At 46.3% G+C, this 20,137-nt stretch overlaps 1 protein-coding gene across 7 annotated transcripts in view; it reads left to right on the forward strand.

Moving 5' to 3' along the window:
- ABI1 (abl interactor 1) overlaps window positions 1–20,137 on the forward strand; it is a 63,028-nt gene that overhangs the window by 9,459 nt on the left and 33,432 nt on the right. For all 7 annotated transcript variants that reach the window (XM_075271629.1, XM_075271634.1, XM_075271631.1 and 4 more), the window contains exon 2: window positions 15,854–16,021. In XM_075271629.1, the coding sequence (XP_075127730.1) occupies window positions 15,854–16,021 (168 nt within the window). The remainder of the gene's footprint in view (window positions 1–15,853; window positions 16,022–20,137) is intronic.

Consider the following 20,137-nt stretch of genomic DNA (forward strand, 5'->3'; position numbering starts at 1 on the left):
CTTAAGTGTTTGCCCGGTTACAATAGAGACTCTGGATTCTGTGATGTCGAAACCTCAACTTCCCTAACCCTGTCTCCTCTCCTGACATGTCTGCTATAGGTCATAATTGTATTTTCCGTAACTTAACAATTTTGGAGTCTCTTTTTCTTATAACTCTGCCATCTCCCCGTCCCTCTGTTATTCCTCCTGGAAATGGATGACTAAATTGACACAAGCCCTGACCATCACACGGTGTTCTAGTGAAGGGATTCTATCATTAAAATGCAGTTTTTTTTCTGGGTACCACGTCGGAATAGTCTTAAAGGCTATTCTTCTGCTATCTTTAGATGTCTTCTCTGCACCGCTGTTTGCTATAAATCTGGGTTTTCTTTGGTATGCAAATGAGTTCTCTTGCAGCACTGGGGGCGGTCCCCAGCGCTCAAACAGCACTGGGGGCGTCCCCAATGCTGTGAGAGAAATCTCCAGCACCGCCTCCATCTTCAGGAACGGGCTCTTCACGCGTTGTCTTCCGGCACTGGGGGGTCAAACTTCTAGGCCTCGGACAGAGCTGACTGTGCATACGCACAGGCCACAAGAAGATGGCTGCTTAGTTACTGTGTAAGCGGCCATTTCTTGCAGCCTGTGGGCATGCGCAGTCGGCTCTGCCCGAGGCCTAGACGTTTGACCCCCAGTGCTGGAAGAAGACGCGTGAAGAGGCCGTTCCTGAAGAAGATGGAGGCAGCGCTGGAGAGTTCTCTCGCAGCATTGGGGACGCCCTCAGTGCTGTGAGAGAACTCATTTGCATACTGTCGAAAACCGGGATTTCTATCGAATGGCGGCGCGGAGAAGAATAGGCTTTCTTAAGGCTATTCCTACGTGTTGGTCACAAAAAATTGCTTTTTAATGATTGAATCCCTTTAAAATAGGCAATGACGGTTATTCCTCCCATCTCTAGCATACACACGGATACCCGGCCGAATGGGCACGTGTTGTTGAATGTTTATTCGGTTGACCGCTATAACTAAGTTCACACCCTTTTGGGGTTTCCATAAACGGAAACCCGATCCGCTTGAAAAGCAGTGACCTGTAGAAACTCGCAGACTCCATGATGATAATGGGGGGTTCGCCGGGTTTCCACCCCAGAAAATGTGGAGAGAAAAGCGCTGCTTGTAGGATTTTTCAAGCGGAATGGGAAACTGAATCCTCGGACGGTGATCAAACTCTGACGAGAACCGAGCCTGTCCACCCGAACACCCCTATACATGTGCACACTTGGCTCAGCTGAGCGTTACATGTGTACCGCATGTCTGATAGCGGCATATTGTAATGTATATGGACTGCGTCAAAGATCAATAAGACTTACTGTCATTTGCTGATCTCGGCAATAGATCTAAATGAACTTCTCCTTTAAATGGATTGGTGGAGGTCACCTATTCGGTAGCCCCCATCCTCCTCCTTATTCTATTGTGTGGGTGGCATTTTAGGGAACATCTGCTGACCTGCTGTAGCTGCCTTACCCCGGTGTGTATATATAGTACAAGATGAAGGGTCTGATGTTTGGAGCCGCTCCACCCGTCACTTACACTGCACTTGACTCCGGAGTTCCCGATCCTATTATTACATGGTATTCCAGGCTCCGTTTCGCCCCTGCGCTGCCGCCAGCGTTTCCATTCCTTTCAGGTGATGAGCCATGCTCTTCATGGTCAGACATTATCGCCGGGGCACAGGAGGGATCGCTTGTGTCGGATCTTCAGGCATCCTTGGATACGAGGCTCTTGTCTGGAGACTCTTTATTGGTTCTATAGGAGGATTAAACACAGCGATCCCCCTATAATGTATAGGAGACTATTAGTGCTAACGATATGGCTAGTATAGTAAGGAGTCACTCGTTGTGAACGTTTCAGGATGTTACCCATCACATGGTATATTGTCACGTGCTCAATGCCCATAGCTGGCCGTATTCTTCCCCATTGCTCCATACACACTCACCCTGGCTAAGTGTGCATGTGTCTACAATAGGGAGTAGTGTGTATGCCACTGCCAGGCACTTCTTATATATCTTATCTCTCTTTAAAACAATAGGCGTTCGATTTCATTTTGCCCGACCCTTCTTTTTCCTGTCAGGTGTATGTAGGGGCAGTCACGTATACATGGTTGGCCGGTGCTGTCATGTTGGTGGGTTTGGCCAATGTTTATGTAATATATATATGGCAGCTTTAAAGGGATTATCTTTTCTTAAGCTACGGCCTATCCTCAGAGCCGCCCCCCAACAAATCAGCAGTTCGGAGTCACTTCTGGTGCTTGTTCCTATACACTTTACAGGGCAGAATGTTCCATTCCCTATATAGCGGCTGGGTCACTGGTGACAGCTATACTGTAATGTGTATAGGTCATAAAGCTGATTGGGCCCTACCGATCAGGAATATATGGCCTATCCTGAGGATAACCTACAAATTGCTAACGTCTGGACAACCCTTCTTAATTGGCGTGTTCCTAGGCTGAAATATCGATAACCTTCCTTAGGACATTTGGACCCCTCACCAATCACTGGTTTGCAACATCTCCACTGGGTATTGCAACTCAACCCATTCATTTGAGTGGCATTAACCTGTAACAGGTCATGGACCTTATGTCACTTGCTAGTGAAGCCAAATGGCGCCCCCCCTTCCCGGACCCCATTGCCACTTTGAGCAGCTGCTTTGTTGTGGTCTCAGATGTTGGACCCCCTCTAGTTTACTTTCTGTCCCATTCCCTAATACAGATTAGTTCCTGGAAAACGCGGGCTGGTTTTTGCCCAGTAGGTCTACACCAGGGATAGGGAACCTTCGGCTCTCCAGCTGCTGTGAAACTACAACTCGCAATATGCTCCATTCACTTCCATGGGAGGTCCAAGAACAGCAGAGCAAGTATGCATGCTGGGAGTTGTAGTTTTGCAACAGCTGGAGAGCCGTACGTTCCCTACCACTGGTCTACACCCTCTGTTCTCATTGAGTGCTATAATTGGGGTGAGATGTTTATTGGAAGTCTCAGTAGGACCATCGTATCAGCCGAGCCCCATAGAGTGATACCGGTGACCCTCCTCTATCAATGGGGTTGGGTTGATATGCTGGGACCCCATTTAATGAATAGTCTTCTTCAGTGGGCAGCGTGTTCAGGGTCCGACCAGTCTCTTAAGGAAGTCATCATCATCATCTTTATTAACCCCCCTTGGGAGTTACCAAATATCTACACCCTCCAGCCGGTCAAGGGTAAAGGCTATCCAGCAAGAATGCCCCAAATGACTTTTCTGGGCCAGCTTCACGTTAATGTGGGCTTGTCCTGGGTCTGTGTGAGTGCCAGCCTGCTGGGGTAGGGTAGTGTAAAGCGTGCACAGCGGCGAAGTGTTCACAGCCAAAATAACAGGAAATGGCCCATCAAAGGCCGGCACTGAGCGCTCATTTACAGGCAGGCAGCGATAACAGCTGCGCACACGGGCTGGCTTCCTGTTCCTTTGGCACCACCCTGGTCGCTCCATCTGGCTGAGTTATAATGTGACAGTATCTGGGAAGATATATGAAATATCCAACGCTTGTGATCTGCAGGACCACATCATTATTACACATCCCCCCCCCCCCCCTGCTATATATGGACACTGGTATATAAACAAATGGGGATCCCTTCTATATATAGCAGCTGCCATCGGAGATTCTTGGCTGGACCGGGGGCCTCCTGTGTAGATGGGACCTCTACGTTTTAACTCCTTAGGGCACAAGTATTTTTGTACTTTTTGCCTTAAGTTTATGCCCCCCTTTTCCAGCCGTCGGGCGTTGTGTAATAAGCCCATGTGACCTGCATATGAATGCCATCTTCACGGTATTATGCTGCCAAGCAGGCTTGTGTGTATTCATCCCTCGCCAGTGTCTGCATTGGGTAAACAAAGCACGGGGCCAGACGGATTAGTCTTCCGCGTTACAGGAGCATTGACTCAGCGTTGCGGGATTCGTCATCGGTACCCCTAGTAGTGGAGAGAAGACCCTGACATCATGAGACGCAACTGAGTTAGTAAACTAAAAGTATGTGAATGCAACATATAATATCCGATATGGCCAAATGTGGTTACTTAAAGGAAGTCTGCCAGGCCCGAAATGCCTCCCAAGCCAATAATGGTGCCCTTTAATAGGAGTATAAACACACCTTTGTGACTACAAACCGATAACGCAATGCAGAGATAATCCTGTTTATATGGATATGCATATCGGACTTTAAGTGCACTGTGGGCGGTGCCTGATTTTCCAGATATGCCTGCATACAAGTTTTCTGGTTCTCCTCCGACCAGCTCTGCCCCTTAGAGTGATGATTTCTGCTTCTACCGGCATCATGGCTGTATGTAGACAAATCAGGCTCCGCCCCTAGTGCACTTGTAGGCCTATAAATATTATGGTTATGCATTCATATCAATTAGGGTCAGATGCATGCTTTTCCTCTAGCGAAGGCAGGTTCTGCCTGATAACTCCCATCGACGTGAATGGGATCAGAAAATATTGCCTGGCAGGTGTGGATTTTGGACATCTTTAGGGCTTGTTCACACGGGCACTAAGGGGGCGGATTATGGCGCGTAATCCACTTCTTAATCCGCCGCCTCACAATAGAGGTCTATGTAGACCGCCCGGCTACTTTTCTCCACGAGCGGCAGAAAATAGAAGCGGGGTGCCCTTTCTTAGGCGGCTTCTGCGGCTCGTTGAGCCCTCGTGGCAGCAACCTCCAGAGTCAGCCCGTTCATTTGAGCCTGCTCCAGAGGGGGAAGCCGCAACTGTTGGAAGTCGTGGCAGGCGGGTTTTGAACCGAGCGTGACGCGGTTCCCAGTGTCGCTCTCTGTTTTGAAATCCTCGCTTCCGCTCCCCGTGTAAAAGTAGCCTTAATTTCCTGAAGCTGAATATTTCCACTAGGAAATTTTCTTGTGTGAACTGCCCCGTAATCCCGTCCATGAATGGGACTTTGCTGCAATACCAAGCACCGCCACTACTAAAACGACAGCACTGTGCCTGATGAAGGGGGTCACCTCTTCAGCCTGCTACTGGGTTGGGGTGCCAATAGTGGGACCCATCAGTCTGGCATGGTAATGGGGACTATGCTAAGGACAGACCTTCAGTATTGTAGTTCTGTAAACTCTCCATTACTTATCAAACCCATCAGGACAACGGATAAACTCATGACGCCAAATGGTAAAGCCATGCAGAGTGTCCCTCTTCTCCTCCGACTCAGCCCACCATTCATTTATATGCTATGTCCATGATGTATATTTGCAGTCTTGCTGCTCTTAGCCCGGAGGCCTCCCAGTATTGAATGAAATGCGTTGCTGGAGATGTGGTGAAACCTCTTACGCTCTCCGAGGTGCACATGAGAATTTTCCGTCGATTCTGAGCACATAATGGATTTGGTCGTTCTCTTCCGGTCTATTGACTCCATAGTAGTGTGATTGGATGTGTTTTATAGGGCTCCATGGCTGGTCCTATTGTCCTTTATAGTGCTGTGTCCCTGCCATGTACGACCCCTGGGGCCACTTTCTTATTCCATCAGAACATCCCCTGCTTGGTGATTGGCATCTCCCCCATATAAATGGTGGGTTACCTTAACACTATGGAAATGGTTTTGTTGTGTCGTTTCCTAATCTAACATTGAAGGGAAGTCTATCAAATGAGTGGTTAGTGGCATAGTAAAAGCATATCCAAATAAGCCGGTTGGTGCACCTGGGGCGTGGCCAAGCCTATGAGGGAATTTGTGTTTTCACGTTCTTTTAGTGGTTACCACACTTTGTGCCCCCTAACATAAAGACTAAGGTCAACCATAAGTGAGAATGAGTTCTTCCTCTGTTTTCCAAGACTACAAACTTTTTTTCCTTGGAATGTGCTGCGAAGTGCGTTTAGATGACGCTTGGAGTGATAGCCAAGTGCATTCTGTGACATTCTCACCTCTATGGAGGCTTCCAATACATTCTGTTCCGATGGCACGGCTCAGGATGGGACCTGTTCTATATTCATCGGCAGGGCCCTCAGTCCCATTGTGTGAAATGACGTTCTTTGTTTTGTATCTGTCTGTATCTGAACCCTCCAAATTGTACAGCGCTGCGGAATATGTTGGCGCTATATAAATAAAATTTATTATTATTATTATGGACCATCGGACACTCCCTTGGAGGTGCATCGGATTACACAATCGGTCGTGTGCATGAAACTTTAGGATTGAACTTTCATTCCCCCTCCGATGTGGTCTATGTGGCATATGTCTCCCATACTTTGTCTTGACCTCTGTATATAGCTTCTTTCTACCTGGCGTCTGCACTTTAACAAAGTGTTTTCTATATACCTGCTACCATCATTGATGCTCTGCTTTATACTTAACTTAAAGGGATCCTATCTTTCAAAGACATTTTTTTTTCTAACACGTCGGAATAGCCTTAAGAAAGGCTATTCATCTTTTACCTTTTGTTGTTTTCTCTGCGCTGCCATTCGCATGAAATTCCGTTTTTTTCTCGGTATGTAAATGAGTTCTCTCGCAGCACTGAGGGCGTCCCCAATGCTGCCAGAGAACTCTCCAGCGACGCCTCCATCTTCTTCTGGAACGAGGTCTTCACCGTGTCTTCTAACTTCTAGGTCTAGGGCAAGCAGACTGCGCGTGCCCGCTGGCCACGAGAAAATGGCCGCTTCCAATACTGTGTAAGCGGCCATTTCATTGTGGCCCGGGCATGCACAGTCCACTCTGCCCAAGGCCTAGAAGATTGAAACCCAGGACGGAAGAAGACACAAGGAGAGGGCATTCCAGCGCTGGAGAGTTCTCTTGCAGTATTGGGCCCGCCCTCAGTGCTGTTTGGGCGCTGGGGCCCGCCCCCAGTGCTGTGAGAAAACTCGTTTACATACCGAGGAAAAAATGGAATTTCAAGCGAATGGCGGCGTGAAGAAGACAACGAAAGGTAGGAGAAGAGTAGCCTTTCTTAAGGCTATTCCGACGTGTTAGAAAAAAAGGTCTTTGAATGATAGGGTCCCTTTAATATCACTGGCAATCTGGATCTGATGAAGGACCTCCACTAGGACCGAAAAACATTTAACCCCTTTTTACGGATTGCATATTCTTGGCCTAAAATAAAACTGGATTCCCTTTGCACAAATTTGAGTGCCTGACTTTTTTCATGTCCTACAATGGTCCAGTCCTTCTGCTCCCAGGGTCTTGTCCGGTGAAAGTCCTCACTGCATGTGAGTGCTGAGGCCAATCGGCACCCTGGGGTTCCGTTCCTTAGGCCGCTGTAGCCACTAGTTGGCCTTGGTGGTTACATGTGGTGACCTTTGGAAGAAACCCTGGGGCAGCAAGGGATTGGACAGGAAAACTGAATATCCTGAACATAAAGCAACTCCATTCACTTACGCTGGTCATTGAGTCACAGCGCAATCATTGGTCGTAGTCATCTTATAGCCCTAGTGTAAAAGTCTGAAGCCATTCTGACCATCTTGAAGACATCCTGCATTCTCTGCACCGCTCATCTTTTTCCCATCGCCCTCTCCATAGTAAATGTTTATCTCACTCCAAACAAACAGAACAAGTTTGTCGATGGCGAGGACTTGGGAACGTCTCCAGATCACGCTCTTGGCTTGACGTAACCCGAACAGAATGCAGCGTAGTGACTGGAGGAAGGGAGAGAAGTCGTCATTGTGTCCAATGTATATGGTCAGAGCCTATTTATAGTCCTGGAGTTCAGGACTTTCTTTATCAGCGGCTCCCAGCAGAGTCTGAACTGTCAATGAGAGTATATAAACTCAGGGTTCTAGTTTGTGTTGGCTGATGTGCGAGGTCAGGAGGGGGGGGAGGAAAGGGCGTTCCTTCTATGGGTTTACATTGACTCTCGCTGTCAGTGGAAGGTCGGGACTTCCTTCCTGCCTGGAGTTTTACTTGTTACATGTGTGGGGCATGATGTCAGGGGCTTTCATGGTATAAATACAAAAAAAGTCTATGGTATGTTTTGGCTTGGCCAACGCCATTCCTCCTGACTCCCATGTACACATGCATGCTGGGTTTGCAGGCGTGTTGAAATGCGACCGCCTAAGGGTGCTTTTATATTTGTGCCATTTAATCTCTTCTCTAGTCCAGGGGTAGGGAACGTACGGCTCTCCAGCTGTTGGAAAACTACAACTCCCAGCATGCACACTTGCTCTGCTGTTTTTGGAACTCCCATGGAAGTGAATGGAGCATGCTGGGAATTGTAGTTTCACAGCAGCTGGAGAGCCAAAGGTTCCCTACCCCTGCTCTAGTCCATCATTGTATCAACAATTAGGATCCATTCACAAGGAGGAAGCTGGCGCTGATTCTGGTGCTGAATCCGTGTCGGAATTTTACGTTTTCCTCGCGAAACCCATTGTAGTCAATGGGAGGCTTTTTGGTTTTTTGCACATTTTGCTGCAGCTTTTTGAGCCAAAGCCAGGTATGGATTGAGCAGAAGGTATAAGTGAATCCTAGATGTTTTCCATTCCTTTAGTTGGCACTACTAGGTTTGGCTAAAAAAAAACCCCCCAAAAACAAAACAAAAAATTAAATAAATAAAAGCCGTGTTTCTGTAACGAAAAACATACTTTCCTGTTCCTGATGTTCCGGTGTCTCCTAGCACGGTCCGTTCCTGCTGCTCCATTATTTTCTTCTGGCAGAAGTCTCCGCCGCATGTGACTGAACTCAACGAAGGATGTCCCCATGTCCTTTCCTTAGTCCGCTAATTGGCCTGATCACTCGTGTGACTGGCCTAAGGAAAGGGACCCAAGAGGTCACAGCCGGCGAGGACTTCCGATGCGAGAGAACATTGTAACAGCAGGACTGCACTACGCTGTAGACAGGTTTGTTTTTTGTTTTTTTAATATATAAAAGATATAAATTTTGGCTGGGGAAGGTACAGTAGATCCATTGCTGTCCAAAAGTTGGTATATCTGGCCTTTTTATTTTTATTTTTTATTTTTTTGTCCGCACTTGCAAATTGACTGTTCCAGACGTACTCTGATGCAGATGTGAACGCAGCCTGATCACTCAGTCTCGAGTGTATTGTGATTTGGTATCTGGTCTGTGAATTGGGGACCTCACAGACCAGATACAAATCACACATGAAAAGTAGACTCATTTGTTATTACTGTATATATTCTTAAAGGGGTTGTCCACTTTCAGACCAATATTGAGAGAGAGGTGTCACTGTTTGTATAATAAAAAGCTTGTACAATTTTCCCATATACTTTCTGTATCAATTCCTCACGGTTTTCTAGATTTCGGCTTGCTGTCATCCACCACCTGTCCGCGGGCTGTACACCACCTGTCCGCGGACCATGGTCAGAGTATTATCCACTACTAGTAACATAATGAATGATAGCAAGCCGAAATTTAGAAAACCGTGAGGAATTGATACAGAAAGTATATGGGAAAACTGTAGAACTTTTTATTAACAAACCATAACATTTGTCTTCAATATTGGTCTGATAGTGAAAACCCCTTTAAAGATCCTGTAAAACCGTGACCGTTTGCATGTACCAGGTCTATGGTTGAACGAGACGGTGCCATAAGGGTGATCACTTCACGGACCCATTCACTTTCTTCAGTGAAGTCAGTCCACAAAACGTACAAGAGGAGGACTTGTCCTGAGATTTTCCCCATACATGGACCCACGATTCTACACAGGAGTGCGTATGGCGCCGTGGAATAGAACGGATCAGTGTGGTAGCCATGAAAAACGTGGCCAGTTCACTGTTGGTGTCCACGGCCTTGTACACGAAGATTAAAGCTCTGTGAAGAGGGCGACTCATGAATGGTTCCCCATCAGTGCGGGCCTAGCAGAGGCTGTATGTAATAACCTGCATTTTTGTGGTATGGCATTGTGCCGTGCAGCCATGCCAGCCTGTAAGTATATGTTCGACATTCTCAGGCGTTTCCCTTTACCTTTGTACTAGGAACCGTTCCCTTTTTTGGTATAAAAAGACTTCTCTGGGAGCAGAACTCCCAAATGTAGTGAAGGAGACTAAGGCTGGACCTCAGAGTCACGCTGGTTTGTGTCCTTCCTATATCATTTATGTTTCTTAAAGAGCTTTAGCTCAAAAACCTGCAGGGGGGGATTCTAACCTTAGAGAGCGATGGTGGTCTGGATACACGAGGGGCCGCCGCGGCTCCAGGCTCCGGGGTCACTCTGCTCTGGAGGTCTGTGGATGAATTGAGCTGGAGGAGCACAGACTCCATTATCAGCCGGCTCCTATCTCCAGCTTCTTACTGTTATAGGAAATTACCGACATTGCATAACATCCCGGGAAGTTCCTGCCGCTCGCCCACACTGGTATTTACAGTACGCTGCTCGCTTATTTAGGGGACTGGAAGGCTTCTTCTATGGGGCTCTGCCAGCACGCTGTACATTACAGAGGACACATGCAGTTTGTTATTATGATTATTAGTAATTTAAAAAAAAATAAAAAAAAAAATATATATATTTTTAGTTTTTTTTTTTTCATTTTTAGTTTTTTTTTCTTCTGCTTCCGTTATTGACACTTAATTTTATTTGTATTTTTCCTTTTTTTAAAAAAAAAAAAAAATAAAAAAATAAAATGATATAATTTGGCTTTATTAACTTTATTTTTCCTACTATATTCTAGGATAGCTTCTTTTCTAGATATTAACGACCCAGTCTAGTTCGGCTCAGCGAGTTGGCGACATCGCCCGGTTCCCTTCTGTATACAAAGCTGTATAGTGATTCACCACTAGGATCCCACTTATGTCTAGAAGATGCCCTATAAACTGATGTAATATCGCTTGGGTTCCCATTTGGCCTTCATAGCTTCACCCTTGGCCACCCACTGGCACGGGAATTGTCTTTGTCTGGGTGTAGCTTCCCCCGGCTAGCCGTGTGTACCATTGTATGAGTATGCAACTACACCAACCCTGTAGCCCCTTCATTCTTAGGATCGATTGAGGTCTCAGACCACCACGGATCATACAGCAATGGTGTATCACTATGAGGCCCGTTGTAGACAACCGTGGCGTGGTACAGGTTTTTCCCAGCTAGCACACTGATCCATTTGTCGGCCCACGCACATGACCATGAATTACTCGGTACCGTGCGGGCCGACAGTCCAGGTTGCAAAACTTATGACGGGTCCAGTTTTCCAGCCTTTCTTCTGTGACTCTTATTCTTTGAATGAATGCATGGACGGCACACGGATGACCTGTGTTAAAGTGGATGGGTGACAATCATGGATGGCACACAGAGGAGCGGACCTCTACTCTGCACACTTTCCCATCACATGTTTTCGGGCTGTTGACATAGTAATGGCCAACCTCACAATCTGACCAGGGTGTGCGATGGGCACACAAGACAATACTGTAAGGATCCGTGCACCTACGTGACCAGGACCCGTATCTATCCAACAATAATGGCTTCTATTGAATGACGGCAAGCAGAAGACCTTGAAAACCATGAGCATGTGTGCAAAAAAATCGCCTTTATTTCCTGCAGCCTTAGTAGCCCTGTAAGTGTGGGGGTGCCGCGCTCCTCTGGTTGTTCCCATGTTGATATATCAATGATGATTTCCTCGCCATGATAAATAGCCTGTAGATCAGGCCGGCATTGTAAGCGGCGTTTCCTGGATAGACGAGTAAAGCGAAATACTGCGCAGCCTGCATACAAATGTGCTCCTTGTAAAGAGGCGGCTGGATCCTGGACGCATTAACCCTCGCCTCACCAGCCGAGCCTGCTAACCAACACTTTGTCACTGAATAATCCTGGGTCACGTGTTAAACATTAACCAGTGTATATTGTGACCTAGAGAACGGGGATCGCAGGAAGGGTCAGCCAGATACAACAGAACTTTCTGAGGGACAGAGTTAGAGCCCCTGTTTTATTCCCCCACCACCAGGAAGCTGAGATAGAGGGTCCTTTTTGGCACCGGCTCTAATACACTACAGGTAGTCGGTCTTGATGGTGCAGCCCCCAATGTATTCCATTAACATCCACATGAAGATGTTGGAGCCCCTTTATAATGATGGATGGCAACCCCAACTGTTTATAGTCCATCCTGTGGTGTCTAATGTGGACCAAACATTGAATTAAATGGGTTTTCCTACTTTATTGTTATTGTCAGACTGCTGGGACCCCCAAATCATAAGAACTGGGGCCCGCAAGTGCTCCATGTGAATGAAATGGTACCGAGTGGTAGAAGTGGTTGGGAGCCGTGGTCCTGTCACATAGGACACTCAGGGTTAATAATGGCCGCTCCACACACCATTTTCTGCTTCCCCAGAGATGCTCGATTGGATTCAAGGATCTGGTTGGGCCACTCAGACCGAGTTGCCCCTCAGCCACTCATGCTGTGTCTTGGCTGTGTGCTTAGGGTCATTGTCTTGTTTTGAAGGTGAACCGTTGCCCAGACTGAGGTTCATAGCTCTCTGGATCAGGAGAATATTTCTGTACTTTGCTTCATTCAGCTTTCCCTCAACCCTAACCAGTTTTCCGGTCTCAGCTGCTGAAAAACACCCCCAGGACATGATGCTGCCACCACCATTCTTCATGGAAAGATGATGAGCACTGCCTGGTTTCCCACATTTTGCATTGTGCTTAGAACTTAGGCCAAAAAGTTCCATCTTGGTTTCATCAGACCAGAGAATCTTGTTTCCCACAGTCTTTGAGTCTTTTTGTTGTTTTTCTGCAGGTGGGATTTCATCTGAGGACACTACTTGGCCATAAAGCCCATATTGGTGGGACATTGTAGTGATGGTTGAGCAAACAAGATCTTTGGTGCTCAACCAGAATCACCATTGGGTTCCTTGGTAACCTCTTACTGAGGCCCTTACTTAGCTTGGTGGGTTGGCCAGCTCTAGGAAGAGTCCTGTGTAAACTTCTATTTAAATATTAATAATTATGGAGGTCACAGCAGAGGTTTTATTCATTTTTATGTACCCTTCTCCAGATCTGTGCCTCTCATCTCTCCAAGACGTTCTTTGTGGCTTGCGTTTTACTCTGATCTACATTGTCAGTCGTGTGCGCTTAGGCTAAGTTCACACAAACGCCTATGTTTCCATTGTTTGGATTTGCGGGAGGCTTGAACAATGGAAAGCTGGACCACTAAAATAATGGTTACCCACAGACAACGGTGGACCCTCATTGACTATAATGGAGTCGGTCTGAAAGCAGCAAGCAGGGCTTTCTCTCTGGCAGTTTCTGCGACAATCTCTCCTAAGGAGACTCGGTCGCCAATGTGAACCCAATCTTATATAGACAGGGGTGAGCTTTTCCAAATATTATCTGATGGTAGACTCCAGTCATGGTGTAGAAACATCTCAAGTAGGATCAAGAGAAATCCGAGGCTCCTGAGCTAAATTTCGCTGGTCGTTGCAAAGAGCCTGAACTTTTTAATTTTAATTTTTTTTTTTTTTTTGCAAACTAGATATTAGATTTGATATCTAAAATGTATGTATGTGTGTGTATATATATATATATATATATATATATATATATATATATATATATAAATATATATTATAGTTACATGTACATCTATCTATAGTAATTGAAGTGAAATCTTTTTCGGCGTCATTTCTCCTGCTCGCTGAGCCTTGTAATGTCTATAAGATATCACTGGCTGAGCCCGGGCGCTCTGTCATACAATAGAACATGCTGAGCAGATCCCGGGATTTCACCTGTAGAATAGCAGCAGAATATAAGCACATTTCCACGTTACTTGCAAGAAGTAGGACGCCCACGACTGACTGCTCTGTCACATTATGTACCCGAGGATTATTATTCTTTTTTTTTTTTTTTTTTTTTATAAACCTTTCAGCATCTTGTGACTTGTGTAGGAGCAGAACATTGTATACAGCCCCCAATTACTGCTGCGCGCCTAGAAGGTACTCGTATTTGTTATATGATAGTGGGAGTACATCTCTGGAGGGGCACTTGTATAAATCGTGCCATTTAATAAAGGATCGCTCTTAGAATAAGTTTCGGTAATGTCCTTTGTATGTGTCCTATGGATGTTTTGTGCTATATATACCGTATTCGTGTATGTATTTAGGCCTCTGGACACTTTAAGGGTGGCCATATTGTATTAGGCTCTGCTTTTTGGTTGAAAGTAGCGGCCTCTGTTTGGATCTGTGCTGCTGTACTCGTAGCACTCGGGGGTCTCGGAAAGCTGAGTAATATCAGCAATGATGGTAATGCCGCATCCTAAACTTATTGCATGGGTGACTTTGCAGTCTCCGAAATCTCATTGAGGACTTTAATTTTGCTGAGGCGAAGGGTTAACAGGGATGGTTCCTCTGGCAGTGTAATGTTGGATGTTGCAACTATGTGAAGCATGTGAGTTCTCCAAGGTTATGACATTATTTACTTGTGTGTTTGTACATTCCTACCTTGAGAGATTGTAGACGTGTCTGCACATGGGAATGTACAAGATTGGGCTTACACCGAGCGAGTGCCATGCGATCCTGGAGAACTACAAGCTTGTCTCATACAGAGCATAGGGTTTAGGGGGTGGGTGGCCCGACCAAATCCTAATTGAAGTGTTACCCAGTGTCCATGGACATGCTAAGTCATCCAGCGTAAGGGACACTGTGGTGTCTAGGATTTATTAGGCTAAGGTCACATCTGCGGACTCCTCCCTTGTTGGAGAGAGGCTAGGATCACATTGGCGATGGGCTCTCTACTCGGGTCCGCCTAGGTTACCTTTGCACACCATAGACTTTAATAGGGTCTTTCGTATGTCTGATATTTTTATGCTGAAACCTCAGTGCAGGATTTTTTTTTCTATCAATCTCTGGTGGCTTCTGCTGTGGAGTCGCCAGTGGGTACTCCGACGCAGATGTGAGCTTAGCCCGAAAAGTCCTGCACGGAGGACTTCTTCCATTTCACAGACCATGTGATGTTACGTTCATCTGTCACTTGGCCTTTTCATAGCTCAGTCCCATTCAAGCTTTAATACTAAGCACAGTGACTATACCAGGGGTTCTGGGTAAAAAAATATGCAAATCTATTCTCCAGGATGTAATTAGGAGAACAGTGCCTCTGTATACTGCCCTGTAGAGGGCAGCCTCCTTAACATCATGCATGACTTGTTAATAAGCCTACTAACATGATGCAGATTTAATTGCCAAATTAGTAGTATTTCTATTCCAAAAGTAACAGATTCCCAGCTATGGACAGCGCTGTTTCGGTCTTTTGGACCTCCTCAGCATAGCGCAGGGATACTGATTTGGCAGAGTGAGAGACTATAGACCAGGGTCAGGGGATAATCGTACACATCGTACACATATACCAGGGGTTGGCAACCTTCAGCACTCTGGCTATTTTGGAACTACAAGTCCCTACTTGCTTCCTTGATCTGTTCTTCTTGGAGCTGCCCATAGAAGTGAATGGAGCATGCTGGGACTTGTAGTTTCACAGCAACCAGAGTGCTAAGGGCTGCTGATCCCTGCACCATACAAATGTACAGTGCTATCCTTGGTAGGGATGAAGAGGCTGATGAGCCCACCCAAACCATGCGCAAACCCCCAAGTCCCCACTGAGCTTCATTTAATAAATTATTTTAAGGATAGGTCATTTAATTATTAATTTCCCAGTCCGATCATGGTTCATCTAAACTTTACTCGTAGTGACATTGGTCCACATTTGCTGTTCCAAATATGGCTGTCTGGACGGGCCCTTAGGAGATACTTTGGCCAGCAGTTTCATAGAGCACAAATGGATGTATGATCAGTGGGATCCCAAGAGTAGGACCCCCACCGATCAGACGCCTATCTAGCCTGCTTATGCTCACGTGGGGATACGTTTAGTTGCTGTGACCGACTACCGTATATGATTATAAAATGTTTAACTTATATATATATTTTTTTCTTTCTGTAGGCTCCAGACAAGAGGAAAGCCTTAGAAGAGACCAAGGCCTACACAACCCAATCCTTGGCAAGTGTTGCCTATCAGATCAATGCGTTGGCCAACAATGTACTGCAATTGCTGGACATCCAAGCTTCCCAGCTGCGGAGGATGGAGTCCTCCATCAATCATATCTCCCAGGTATGTTCATCCGTGGCAAGATCCCATCGGTGGCGTATTTATTTATTTTTCCATTGGATACAATGGGAGGCAGAATCGGAGTAAAATTTGGCGCTGATTTTGATCCTCCTCAATCTGCACTAAAGTTGATAAATTAACAACTGGGTGTGACTATTGCTCTTGTCAGTGGAATGTGTCCCTACACAGTCTGACACTGACCAGGGGCATGCAATGTAGGGACACGCCTCAGAGTGGCCACACCCAGTTGCCAATTTATTTATAAACTTCTAGGAGGAACGACACATTGTAGAATTCTAAGCAAGAATGTTCCAGAATAGCTAGTTACTAAAACAGGCATGTCAGGCTACAACTGCATTGGAGTCTCCGTCGCAGTGTGTGCACGCAAAATCGCCGGCTGATCCCATTACCGTTAATGGGGTCCACTGGGCTCAGAATGTGACCGCTGTTGTGGCGGTCTGGCTACTCCTTGCCCTGGTCCTCAAATGGCCCGGAGACATGGAAAGGCCGACACGAGTGTGCTCTTCGCGTCAGGAGACATAACAGATCTTGGAATACAGTCTTGGGCTTATAGATCTCTTCACATGATGATGTGTAATGAACGTCTCATCAGGTCAATGCAGGAAGCCGGGCCCAGCTGATGAATGTGCCGGAGGTCTGATGGTGCAGAATCATTGCTCATGTTTCCTTCAGTTCTGTACTCTCCAGGTTCCTCTTACACTGAATATCTAGAGAGCTGCACCTGCTGACATTTTGCATAATCTCACTTTTGGATAGGGAGCAGAATTTGCCTAATCGTCAGCTGCGATATAACATTTCCCATTTTCAGCAATCTGAATGATTATAGCCGGGGTGACATTTACACTAAAGCTTTTCATTCCCCTGAAATATCTTTTTTTCCTCTGGATAAGTAGCTGTGTGCTCTGAGAGATCTGGCGTATAGTTATGTACAGCGGCTTGCAAAAGTATTCATACCCCTTGAACTTTCTCACTTTATAACCACAAACTTAAACGTATTTTCTTGCGATTTTAAGTGATAACCAAACACAAGGTAGCCGATAATTGTGAAGTGGGAGGAAAGTGATAAATGGTTATCAAAAGTGTGACGTGCAAAAGTCTTCAGCCCCCTATATCCAGCTGCCTTTCGCTGTGCTTACAGCTACAAGTCTTTTGGGCTCGGTCTCTACCAGCTTTACGCATCTACAGCCTGAGATTTTTGCCCATTCTTCTTGGCAGCCATATTGGATGGAGCGTCTGTGAGCAGCAATTTTGATGTCTTGCCACAGAGGCTCAATGGGATTTGGGTCTGGACTGTGACTGGGCCATTCTAAGAAATGAATATTCTTAGATCTAGCTCTGGCTGTAGGTTTAGGCTGGTTTTACACGGCCGTAATGATTTTACGGTCCGCAAGTTGCTGATCAGCAACATAGACACCGCAGACTCCCGTGAACTGCTGCACTCGCCTATAGAGTTCTATGGTAGAGTCCGTGCAGTGCCGTGAATTCACGGCCTTAGCAGACCTGCTCTATAAAGTGCGGACCTCAGTTGCGGCCTGGCACACCACGGATAAAATATCCGGTGATGTAAGAGGCCGCACTGAATATAATGTGTCCGCAATTGAAAACCCTCAATTGGGGACCATTTGCGGACTTACATTACGGCTGTGTAAGACCAGCCTTAGGGTCATTGTCTTGCTGGAAGGTGAATCTCCTTCCCAGTCTTAAGTTTTTGCCGCCTTTAGCAGGTTTTCTTTCAGCATTGCCCTGTTTTTAGCTCCATCCATCTTCCCATCAATTCTGACCAGCTTCCCTGTCCCTGCTGAAGAGGTGTCTCCCCACAGCATGATGCTGCCCCCTATGTGTCACAGTGGAGATGGTGTGTTCAGCGGGATTGGCAGGATAAGGCCTTGTTCACATCTGCGTTTGTATGCCATACGGGGGTGTCCACACGCGGACCCCCTCCAAACGGAATACCAAATGCAACTGCAAGTAGTGTGCCAGTGAAAGCACACGGACCCCATAGACTATAACGGGGTACACGCGCTTGCCACCAGCAAGCTCACGGACCCCATTATAGTCTATGGGGTCCGTGTGCTTTCACTGCACAGCGTCTGCAGTTGCATTCAGTATTTCGTTCGGGGGGGGGGGGGGGGGGGGACATAACATGACGGTGGGAGGAGGACCATTTGTCTATACATGTCACTCGACCTCCTGTGTATTTACACCCTGTGCTTTGGAAACTTGCGCAGGGCTGGGGATCGTCGGTGACCTGCAGGGTGAGCATCAGTTATGTAGGTTAGAGGGGGAAGCTAAATTAACAGTACTTGTAGGTGCATTATAGTGTGCGGGGGGCATAAGGGGCAATTTATACTGTGTATAAGGGGCTAGGTGTTTTACTTGTCAATTATGATAGAAGAGCCTTTTGAAGCCTCTGAATACAGTGAACCCAGCCATATCACATTTAATTTTTTTTATTGAAAGAAACATCTATAATTCGGCTAGGGGAAGCCATTGCCAAACAGACACTTTAAGGTGAATGGCCAGCCATGTTTTCCAAGGGACTCGCTTGATCTGAGCGGGATCTGCTGCTCTTGCCATGTCGTAATCTGGCTTTAAAAAAAAAAAACAGAACTACCCCAAAAACACAAATCTGTGTGCTTTTTAAATTCTTCTTAATGGCTTCTTTGCATACACCACACTTGCCCCTGACCCCTACAATGAAAGATCTTACGAGTCTGACTTATGAAATAATTAACCCTGACCCAACGGTAAGAAAACCCTGCCGGGTCTAATAATATGACGTGCGGGGAATCCTGGCTGGTCGTCTGCCATAGAAGAGATCAATTACATGCCTACAAATGTGATTACTATGTCAGAGGCCGCCGAGGCGTGGGAACCGTATTGTGCCTTCAATGGCAAGTTATCTGCGTAAAGAGGAAATCTGAAGGGCAGGGTATATAGATTATCTGCAGAAATGCCCCTATCTATATGGTGAGGCGGTGCCGTGCAGACATTGACAGCCGCTTATCTATTTCCCTAGGGAGAGGGCACTGAATGTGTTAACCAAGCCTTGGAACTTTACTTTCCTTGGTTCGTGTTCCTGCAAGCAACCAGTGCATCATCCCTGTTGGCCGGGGTCACATAAGTAAGACTTTGGTCCTGGGTGGGGTTGAGGGATCGGGAAAGATCGGATCACGATTGAGAAAATTTCACAATCGGGATTGGCTGGAAAATTGGATTTTAAAATCGATCCTGAAATCTCAAAATCAACTCAACCCTAGTCCTGGGGTCAGTGCCTCCTCTCTGGACAATAACAGGACTTTGCTACAGTGAAAATTCCCATTTGTCGCTATCTAAATTTCATGAAATTTAATCTGACACGTTACAGCCAAAATGTGCCGTCTGAGTCATCTGTAGTTATTATCCTTCATATGGCTGCCTGGTAACTGCAGGTTCCTGTAAAGTGTCCTTAAAGGGTCTCTCTAGAAAACTTGGCTCTGTAAGAATGATTGAACTTATTTTTGGAACATACTTGTTTGTCACTTGACAATAGGCAGATGGCAAAGAATCGGCAGCAATCTACAGGAAACCTGGTAGTGATTCATTTCCCTGCAGTGCCCCTGCAGGACCCATGAAGTATTACACAATGTCCATTCAAATCAATAATATGACTGTGTAATGCAAGAAAAGACGGGTCCTCCAGATCGAGAAATGCTCGGTCACCACTCTCTACCTGGACCAACTATATTCAGAATAGGAGCTTGATCAAAATTTGCAAATCCATCCTCGTACTGGAGCTGTCACTGTAGTGATATCCTACTGACTAGCATATTGACTGCCAACATAAGCAGGAGGCATGACGGAGGCGAGGAGGTACATAAGTGAGTGTCAGTCAGTAGCCATGTGTCATCTACATGGCATAGGAGATGTCCCCGAGGAGCTCGCCGTGACAAGGCCAGTCTAGATAGACGTCCTCTCCTGTCACCTCAAGCCTGCACAGTCAGTCACACTCATGGACAGATATCATCTTATGCAAAAAGCCTGAAAAAAACGCATTGTCTTTAGTCATCAGATAAACATTGGCTGGAGTTTCCCTTTAACTCAAGACAAAATGACCTG

Source organism: Leptodactylus fuscus, chromosome 4, assembly GCF_031893055.1.
Source record: "Leptodactylus fuscus isolate aLepFus1 chromosome 4, aLepFus1.hap2, whole genome shotgun sequence".
NCBI classification, from domain to species: Eukaryota; Metazoa; Chordata; class Amphibia; order Anura; family Leptodactylidae; genus Leptodactylus; species Leptodactylus fuscus.